At 41.3% G+C, this 10,614-nt stretch overlaps 1 protein-coding gene across 1 annotated transcript in view; it reads left to right on the top strand.

Annotated features, from left to right (window-relative positions):
• The first annotated feature begins 133 nt into the window (after positions 1 to 133).
• The window catches only part of LOC111972112 (transmembrane protein 59-like), a 32,143-nt gene continuing 21,662 nt past the window's right edge, over positions 134 to 10,614 (top strand). Inside the window, exons 1-4 of the mRNA XM_023998972.2 lie at positions 134 to 485; positions 2,106 to 2,211; positions 2,954 to 3,048; positions 6,224 to 6,376. Of these exons, the coding sequence (XP_023854740.1) occupies positions 321 to 485; positions 2,106 to 2,211; positions 2,954 to 3,048; positions 6,224 to 6,376 (519 nt within the window). The 5' untranslated portion in view covers positions 134 to 320. The remainder of the gene's footprint in view (positions 486 to 2,105; positions 2,212 to 2,953; positions 3,049 to 6,223; positions 6,377 to 10,614) is intronic.

The following is a 10,614-nucleotide window of genomic DNA, read 5'->3' as shown; positions in this document are numbered from 1 at the left end:
CTGGTTAAATAACAAGTGAAAATAGGCTACTGTCTATTTTATTTTCCCATGATATAGACATTCCATCATACAATGTATGAATGCTAGCAGTGGGCCTATGCACTGCAGTGAATTTGCACTGTGGAGTGCAGAGCGCACAAAGAGGGGGCGCGCAGCAGCGTGAGCGTGATGATTTTTGGAGTGACGACACCACAAAACCATAGCACAATATTACCGAAGCAGATAGAAATCGGGTTGAAGCGTCATCCAACTGAGAAGCTCAGAGTCCACTAAAAGCGCTAGTGTTCGCCCAGACTGTGGTGATCAAATCCGGCTTTTAAATGCTTCAGTTCGGCTGCAGGGTGTGCGGTGTCTTCGTCGTCGTCTCGCTGCTTCTAGCGGGGCTGGTAGCTGCGTCTTCTGATCTATTTGACAATCAACTAGGCGACATCAATTACTGCAAAAAGCAATGCCAGATCACCGTCAAAAACAAAAGCCCAGCTAAAGTAAGTGATACTTGGAAACTATAGTCTAAATACATAATTCATGAATAGCAGAAAAGCAGAATATATTAGGTTAAATATAAATGTGACAGAAAAGTATATTTTCGTGCTTGAATAACTGCCATAGTAAGTGCTTACATTTCGACGACTGTATACGAAATTGAATACGGTATATCGAATATCGGTAGATGTCCCTTTAATCTTTCAATTCTGGCAATCTCTTGTAAATGTAATATGGCCAATCCTTAACGAAGGCCCATCATTTTACTAATTGGCATGCTTATCCTAATATCGCAACATCAGTACGCAACGCTACCTATCTTCATTTCAAGAACTGAGTGGAAATTATCTTGGACAATTAGGCCGAAATTATCGTTTTATGACGCATTCTCACAGCTCAGGTCCTCCACTATCCATATAGCCTGGCTACTACACCTACTTCATCAGGATTTATTTACTCAAATGTCTTTTCATTAGATAATCCCTGGACGTTTATATTAAATCAAGTCATAAAATCACTGTGAGGGCACCGGACCAAGCAGATGGTAGCCTATTCTCCAATAGTCTATTGCACTTGCATGGTTTCCTGGTTGCCTCATTGTGAGCTGAAATATCTATTTGTTCATGAACCACAATATGCAAGATATGTAAATAATAGCTAAATGATTACAATATCCATGTTTAAAACATCTTAAATTATGTACAATTTGAAAAATTATTGTAGCTTAGTAATGGATTAGTGTCTGTTTCTCGGCAAGGTTGTTATTTTCCCACCTACTCATCGCCTCAGCTCTGCTCAGGTGTGGTTCAGACATCATGCAGGGCGGAGCAGAGCAGCAAAATGGATCACCATGAACTATGCGGAATCACCTGTTTTCAGAACACTGCACCAGCCTATAGGCCCTAATGTATGCCTTTGATGTGCGCATATTATTGGAACAGATAAGAACCGTAGTGACAAATAGTGCTTGAACAGATGTTGAGAGTTTATTTTATTCATGATGGGACTGTAATTGCCACTGGAGTAAGCAAATAAATATCTATACAAAGGAACCGTAAATCCTTGGCCAGAATAATGTCCCGCTAGACACACAATGAACACGGAATAAAGCAGTTCATTGAAACGATTATACGCATGATACTGTAAATACGCCTGTAAAGTAAATCGGCGAACAGGGGTCGTCGGACATGGGGATCTCTTTGTCTATCACGTTCCCGTGTCAGTCGCTTGGGGACGCTGTTTGGTTCTTCTGTATTAGAACCAGGCTTGGAGAAAACTGTGACCAAGTGATTGTAATTCTTCACTCATCACAACATTCCCAGGCATTTGCAATATTTTACATTTACATTTTAGTTATTTGGCAGACACTCTTATCCAGAGCAACTTAGATTTAGTGCATTCATAGTTTAGGTGAGACAACCACATTTCTCAGGCCATCTTGTGCCTCAACTTGTGCCGATAACACCTTAACTCATTTGACATATCTATTAGAAAAACTGAAATCCAATTGAAATCCCTCTATCAAGTTATACATTTGCTTAAAGTACATTGTCATGGACAATATACATTTTTTCTGTGGTCATAGCATATTTACCTCCTATGTTTTTATTTTTATCCTGAAGGACTCCATTCTGAATGCCTGTCACCGTGGTTGTCGTCTTTACTCCATCTGTCAGTTTGTAAATGGAAATGCCGGCTTCAACACCAGCAGAGAGGAGTGTCAAGGAGGTAAGGCAGCCTGACTCACAGGGTGGGGTCTCAATGAAGCCAGGTAGATACTACAGGGCAGCCTATCACCAAGAGCAGAGATCCTACCTGTGATCCACTTCAAGGTGTTGTTATAGTACTGTTACATAACTTTGACCCTGGATTTAATCTTTGCAGAGAACTATCCCAAGCTGTGCTTAATTTACTAGTAGGCGTTTCATGTGCCTGTGCCAGAGCCAAATTACATTAAAGTCCTCATCCAGTCTCATTTTCACCTCATTTAACACCTGATTTACTTATAAGGCAAATGTCAATAGGTGGTGCAGGTCAGATATGACATGGCACATGGCCCATTGCTCCTCTAATGTTCCTTAACAAACGGGGGAGGCTGCTGACATCACATCACGTTTGAACATCAGACCAACTCCTTTTTTTTACACTTTAGTGTGTGTACTTTACTGTAGTTATACTTAGGATATCGGTTTTCAACAGTAAAAGTTCAAAAGTCATGTGTTTGTGTGTGGCTCAACTGAAGCTGTGCTTGTTTGTTGAACATGCTGTGATCTGCTATCCTCCTTGGTCCAGGCAGCAGTTGCCCAAATGTTCTGATATGGATGACTGTAGGGAGGGGTGAATAGGGATGCAATGACAGATGCTGTATTTTCTCCCTCCCTATCGGTTTATCTTGTCTCTCTGTCTTTTCTCTCCTGTGCCCTCCCATCTCTCTCCCCCTCTATCTCTCTCCGCCTCTCTTTCTCTGTAGCCTGCCAGGAAGCATACAGCAAGCTGCTGGAGCAGGAGGCATGCAGCACCGGCTGTGCCAGCCAGCCCTCTGAACCTGAGATCAAGAGGAGGAAGGTGAGCATGGTCACTTCGTAGGATTTCAGTAAAACAAACACACACACACACACACACACACATACATTCACACTAGCAACAGTCATCAAAATTGTTATAAGGTTTTAAGGCCAGGTACCACAACACTAATAGGGATTTAAAATAAAATCTTAATCATATCACAATCAGCTTTTACCAGTTGAATGTAGACACAAATAATATACGTTTTTATATTAAAATGTTTCTGAAATATTGAATTAAAATATGCAAATGTGGCGATGTCTCATTATTGATGTATGTCCATTTTAAAATGGTTAAAATTCATAAATATTTTGATGACGGTAGTATGGCAAACTAAAGAAAATATACATTTTCATCAAGATTTTGACATTTTTGTTTTTACTTTTTGAAAATACTAATATTAATAATGGACCAAAATGCCAACAAATCTCAAAATTGATAGGTCGAACAGGTTTTGAGAATTGTTTTGCATATTTATTAAAAAGAAAAAACTGAAATACCTTATTTACATAAGTATTCAGACCCTTTTCTATGAGACTCGAAATTGAGCTCAGGTGCATACTGTTTCCGTTGATCATCCTTCAGATGTTTCTACAACTTGATTGGAGTTCAAATTCAATTGATTGGACATGATTTGAAAAGGCACACACCTGTCTATGTAAGGTCCCACAGTTGAAAACCCCCCGGAAATATCACATTTATATAAGTATTCAAACCCTTTACTCAGTACTTTGTTGAAGCACCTTTGGCAGCGATTACAACCTCGAGTCTTCTTTGGTGAGGAGTGGCTTTCGTCTGGTCACTCTACCACACAGGCCTGCTTGGTGGAGTGCTGCAGAGATGGTTGTCCTTCTAGAAGGTTCTCCCATCTCCACAGAGGAACTATGGAGCTCTGTCAGAGTGACCATCGGGTTCTTGGTCATCTCCCTGACCAAGGCCCTTCTCCCCAGATTGCTCAGTTTGGCTGGGCGGCCAGCTCTAGGAAGAGTCTTGGTGGTTCCTGTAAGGACTGGGTGTCGGAGTACGAAGTCAAACGCAGGAAGCAGAGGGTGCAATAACAAATGTTCCCTTTTAATGAACACTGAGAAACTAAAGTCACCCTTCTAATATACTGGGTGCTCACAAAAAACTACCCCAGACACGGGGGGAATGAAAGCAGTCCAGTAACCACCTAGACACGTAGTACAAAACAGACACCACGCTTAACAACTAATAATCCCGCACAAAGAACCGGGCGGGCCGGCTGACTGATAAGCCCAACTAATTACCAACAAATGAAAACAGGTGTAATCAATAAACACATAAGGAGGGGGAGAAAAGGATCAGTGGCAGCTAATAGGCCGGTGACGACGACCGCCGAGCGCCACCCGAACGGGAAGGAGAGCCTGCCTCGGTCGGAGTCGTGACAGTTCCAAACTTCTTCCATTTAAGAATGATGGAGGCCACTGTGTTCTTGAGGACCTTCAATGCTGCAGACATTTTTTGGTACCCTTTCCCAGATCTGTGCCTCAACAGAATACTGTCTCGGTGCTCTACGGACAATTCCATCGACCTCATGGCTTGGTTTTTGCTCTGACATGCGCTGTCAACTGGGGGACCTTATATAGACAATGGTGGAAAAAGTACCCAATTGTCATACTTGAGGAAATGTAAATATAGTTAATAGAAAATAACTCAAGTAAAAATGAAAGTCAACCAGTAAAATGCTATTTGAGTAAAAGTCTAAAAGTACTTGGTTTTAAATGTACTTAAGTATCAAAAGTCTATGTAATTGCTAAAATGTACTTAAGTATCAAAAGTAAAAGTAAGAGTATAAATCATTTCAAATTCCTTAGATTAAGCAAACCAGACAGCACAATTTTCTTGTTTTTAAAATTTACTTATAGCCAGGGGCACACTCCAACACTCAGACATCATTTACAAACTAAGCATGTGTGTTTAGTGAGTCCACCAGATCAAATGCAGTAGGGATGACCAGCGATGTTCTCTTGATAAGTGCTTGAATTGGACCACTTTTCTGTCCTGCTAAGCATTAAATGTAATACGTACTTTTGTGTGTCAGGGAAAATGTATGGAGTAAAAAGTGCATGATTTTCTTTAGGAATGTAGTGAAGTAAAAGTAAAAGTAGTCAAAAATATAAATAGTAAAGTATAGTACAGATATCCCAAAAAGCTACTTAAGTAGTACTTTAAAGTATTTGTTCTTAAATACTTTACACCACTGTATATAGACAGGTGTGTGCCTTTCCAAATAATTTCCAATCGATTGAATTTACCACAGGTGGACTCCAATCAAGTTGTAGAAACATCTCAAGGATGATCAATGGAAACAGGATACACCTGAGCTCAATTTTGAGTCTCATAGCAAATGGTCTGAATAGTTATGTAAATAAGGTATTTCTGTTTTTTAAATAAGCAAACATTTCTCAAAACCTGTTTTTACTTGGTCATTATGGGGTATTGTGTGTAGTTTGATGATATTTTATTTAATCAATTTTAGAATTGTCTGTAACAAAATGTGGATAAAGTCAAGGGGTCTGAATTCTTTCGAATGCACTGTATCTAAACATACGTTACATTGTTTGCAAGATCAGACATAATATCACTATAATCTGTGTTCATTTTTGAAAATTGCTTTTTATTTCATTGCATCTAATTTGTAAACATTTCAACTGTGTTAAATTACTTTTTTAAATTCCACAAAAAATGAACACTCATAAAAATAAAGTGATCTTCTCTTTCTTGTAATGTAAGTGTTGAGAGGGTACATTAAATCCCAGGCGAAGCTTCAGCGTTCTTATAGATTCAACGGAAAGACAATGTATTTCACTCAGCCCATTTCAGCCATTACTGTGGTGTGTTTGATAGGTTATTTAGAAACATTTACACGGTTGTAAGGTTAACGGGAAAAAACGACAGGCACAAACAAGAGTATGAAAGAGTCTCAACAATAAAATTAAAGTAATAAATCTAGCGAGATTTAAGTGACAAGTGGATTTTGCACCCCTCAAACGACGAGGAATGTGCGTTGGATTTACACTCTCTCTCTCTTTCACATCCACTTTTACACGCTCCCCTTTGCCCCCCACACACCTTCACACTCTCACTTCACATGACTTTGCCATATTAAATAAATGCACCTAAACTCAACAGTTCCACCTTTTATTACCTGCAGTTGAAGGCCATGGCCCACCGTCCCATGCCCCCCTCCGTCATGGACACCGTGTCCAGCTGGTGTAACGACATCGTCAGCTCTGCTCAGAGCTTCATCTCCTCTACTTGGACCTTCTACCTGCAGGCCGACGACGGCAAGGTGCTCGTCTTCCAGGTAAGACACTGTCAGGGTTTGTCAGACAGGACTCAAGTTACACAGAACTCAGTGACTCTTAGGGGTGCTGTGATTAGTTTTGGGAGTGTCTTTCACTCCAGGGTACAGCTGTAACTCAAACTTCGGGGGCTACAAAGGTGAACTTGCCTCAGACATTAGGGGGAAAGGGTGTGGGATCAGTACTCTACATATTTACTTTATCGGTGACGGCTAAGTCAAGACAGGCTGACTGAATATAGAAGGACAACAGAGATCTGTAAATCGAGTCATAAAAAGAGACGTGGTGAGACAACATGAAATGATGAAAACAACAGTCTTCGTGATTATTTTTCTTTAGCCTTAGGGGTGATGGATGGATGCGTGTGTTTAGTGGCCATCACAGGCTCTGAGCTGGCTGCCACAGGCCTGCGTTTAGTGGGCATCTGGCTGACTGCCACCCTCTTGACAGATTGACTGGGGGTAAAGAAACAAAAAAACACTAAGGCTGAGGGACAGCTGAAAGAGAAGCCAAGCCACCGCTGCAATACTAATCACTACTGCAGATGTACAGAATGAGTGGTTCTGCAGAGCAGAGGGCTGGGTAGGAAGTCAGGGTGTATGGACTCAGTTAGGATGACCATGGTGACTCGCAGCCTTAGGCGTGATACAAAACAAACAGGAAAAAGTTAAGAGACCCACTGTGGTAGCAGTTTATCCACGTTATGTAGCAGTTTTAGTAAGTTCCCAAAGAGGGCCATACAAGGCAACACAGTGCACTACTGGAGCTGAAGTGAATCGGACCAAAACAAATTGATTATCAAGTTCCTCTGAGTTTAAGAGTTAGTGAGAGAGCCACCTTGTGGAATGAATGGCGCTTGATGCAGTGTTCAGTATAATAACTTTATTTGGGCAAAGGGATTTCTATTTGAATTAGTTCACAGTGGAATTACTTGTGCTCTCCTTAAGTTAATCAGTAATTTGAAGAAATATGACTTTTACTTCACTAAGCAGCAAATAATAATAATAATCCCCAGTTTACAATTGGCTCATTCATCCCCCTCCTCTCCCCTGTAACTATTCCCCAGGTCGTTGCTGCAAATGAGAACGTGTTCTCAGTCAACTTACCTGGTAAAATAACGGTAAAATAAAAAATAAAAAAATGTAGGTGTATTTTGCTAAGGTGATACCCAAAACAATGCGCAATTTCCAAGAGTTATCTAGGCTTTAGCATACAGGGCTAATGTGGTATTGAGTCACACAAACGTCTGGAGATTGATACCTGGTCCATTACTTGTAGGATTTAGCTCCGAGGGCTAACATAGCACACAAAGACCATCTGGGTTCTATATCAATGTGGGATAAACACTCATATTTCCAAAAAGTTTGTGCATTTGGATGCAACTGTGATAAGAGCAGCTTCTCTGATTGCTCCAGGCAAGCCACCTGTGTCTGAGGGAGGCGGTCTGAGTCCCAGTCCCGCAAGCGGCAGATTCTCCCTTCCTCAGCTCCCTTTAGCTGTCTCTCAGAGAGTGGGCTGAGTTCCAGCTCTGGGAACATCCATCCCTCTCCTGCCCACATTTGACTTGGGTTAAGTGGCAGCCTTCTTCTTAATCACACTTATTCATGCCATCCCAGCCTCCGAGTGTTTCAGGAGTGCTCCTCCAAGGTAATCAGGGAGAATCAAGCGGTTTCCTCTGGGCTGAGCGGGAGTAAACACAGCCGACGTGGCCCTCTCATCACTGATTGGGGAAGAGCGCTTGTTTGGAAATGGGGTTGGAGTATTGTTTAAATTCTTTCCGTGTCCAATATGCACACTATGCAGGGTCCCCCCTTGAAGGAAACAGGGAGAAATGTACATCTATGAAATCCCCCTTCCTATAAAAAAAGTGACCCCAATAACCCAAAAATACCAAATAAGGGAAGGGAGATTGTTCATTTGGAAAATGATCCTTCCTCCCTGTTGCTTTCTGTGTCTCTATAACCAGAGCACCTTTGACATTCTGTGCCATAATGCATGACAGATGTATATCAGGAGGCAGGCCTACTTTTACTGATGGCAAGATCTCCCCAGTTGGCAGCCAATAACTACTAACATCCTTAGATGTTCACTCTTCTCTTCCTGTTGCCTTTCCTCCCAATGTTACATCTGGATCCAACAGATACAACTGGTTGTGAAATGACTTTGAAAATAACAATAGTTTTGTCTGAATATCTATAACCTTTTGTAAGACCAAGCCTTATTGTCTACCTCATACAGTGAGTGTACAAAACACATACACTGAGTGTACAAAACATTAGCAACACCTGGTCTTTCCATGACATGGACTGACCAGGTGAATCCAGGTGAAAGCTACTGTATGATCCTTTATTGATGTCACTTGTTAAATCCACTTCAATCAGTGTAGATGAAGGGGAGAAGACAGGTTAAAGAAGGATTTTTAAGTCTGGGAACAATTGAGACATGGATTGTGTATGTATGCCATTCAGAGGGTGAATGGGCAAGACACAAAAGGTTAAAAGAAAACATGGGAAGTGCCTTTGAACGGGGTATGGTAGTAGGTGCCGGGCGCAACGGTTTGTGTCAAGAACTGCAATGCTGCTGGGTTTTTCACGCTCAACAGTTTCCCGTGGTATCAAGAATGGTCCACCACCCAAAGGACATCCAGCTAACTTGACACAACTGTGGGAAGCATGGGCCAGCATCCATCCCTGCGGAATGCTTTCGACACCATGCCCCAACGAATTTAGGCTGTTCTGATGGCAAAAGGGATGACATACTCACTGCATGTCATCGTTAAATAACTACATCGGGGCTGATTTATTTTCTGCTTGTTTCGTTTTCTCTTTTTAGTTTGACATGTGTTTTGACTCTAATGAACTCAATTACATTGACCTGTAGACTAGTCAAACGCTGACTGGTCATTTTTCTTTTCAGTTTTCATAACTATTGACTTATGTCATTAAATCTGATCTATTTTCCATCAATGAAGAGAGAATAGGCTGATCAGATACTTTGCTTATTTGTTTTGGTGCTACAGTGAGACATTACAACTTCTTAAAGGCTATTTCTATTGGTCAGCTGATATGTCAGAATCACTCACCAGCAAAGAGTCTCCTCTTAACTCCAATACAAATAAAATAAAAGTTTATTGGTGTCGTATAAAGATTTGCAGATGTTATCGCAGGTGCAGCAAATGCTTGTGTTTCTAGCTCCAACAGTGCAGTAATACCGATCGATAAAAACAACAATACACATATAATCCAGAAAAATACAAAAATATGTTATATAGGATGAGCCATGACTAGAATACAGTGTATTCATATAAAGTGGGTGAAACAGTATGTAAACATTATTCAAGTGACCAGTGTTCAATAACTATGTACATAGGGCAGCAGTCTTTAAGGTGCAGGTTAGAGTACCGGGTGGTAGGCGACTAGAACTGTTCAGGGCAGGGTACTGGGTGGAGGCCGGCTAGTGGTGACTGTTTAACAGTCTGATGGCATGGAGATAGAAGCTGGTTCTCAGTCTCTCGGTGCCAGCTTTGACGCACCTGTACTGTATCCGCCTTCTAGACGGTAGTGGAGTGAACAGGCCGTGGCTCGGGTGCCTGAGGTCTTTGATAATCTTCTTGGACTTCCTGTGACACCAGCTGCTGTAGATGTCCTGGAGGGCAGAAAGTGTCAAATTAAATCAAATTAAATTTTACTTGTCACATGCGCCGAATACAACTGGTGGAGACTTTACCCTGTAAGGCTTGCTTACGTGCCCTTCCCAACGATGCAGAGTTTAAAAATAATATAAGTAACACAAGAATGGAATAAATTAAAATACACAAGAATGGAGCTATAAACAGGGAGTACCAGTACCAGATCAATGTGGAGCTATATACAGGGAGTACCAGATCAATGTGGAGCTATATACAGGGAGTACCAGATCAATGTGGAGCTATATACAGGGAGTACCAGTACCAGATCAATGTGGAGCTATATACAGGGAGTACCAGTACCAGATCAATGTGGAGCTATACACAGGGAGTACCAGTACCAGATCAATGTGGAGCTATATACAGGGAGTACCAGTACCAGATCAATGTGGAGCTATATACAGGGAGTCCAGTACCAGATCAATGTGGAGCTACAGTGAGGAGAACAAGTATTTGATACACTGCCGATTTTGCAGGTTTTCCTACTTATAAAGCATGTAGAGGTCTGTAATTTTTATCATAGGTACACTTCAACTGTGAGAGACGGAATCTAAA

This window comes from Salvelinus sp. IW2-2015, linkage group LG13, assembly GCF_002910315.2.
Source record: "Salvelinus sp. IW2-2015 linkage group LG13, ASM291031v2, whole genome shotgun sequence".
Classification (NCBI taxonomy): domain Eukaryota; kingdom Metazoa; phylum Chordata; class Actinopteri; order Salmoniformes; family Salmonidae; genus Salvelinus; species Salvelinus sp. IW2-2015.
The sequence above is the reverse complement of the archived record's forward strand: the minus strand, read 5'-3'. Positions and strand labels throughout refer to the sequence as shown.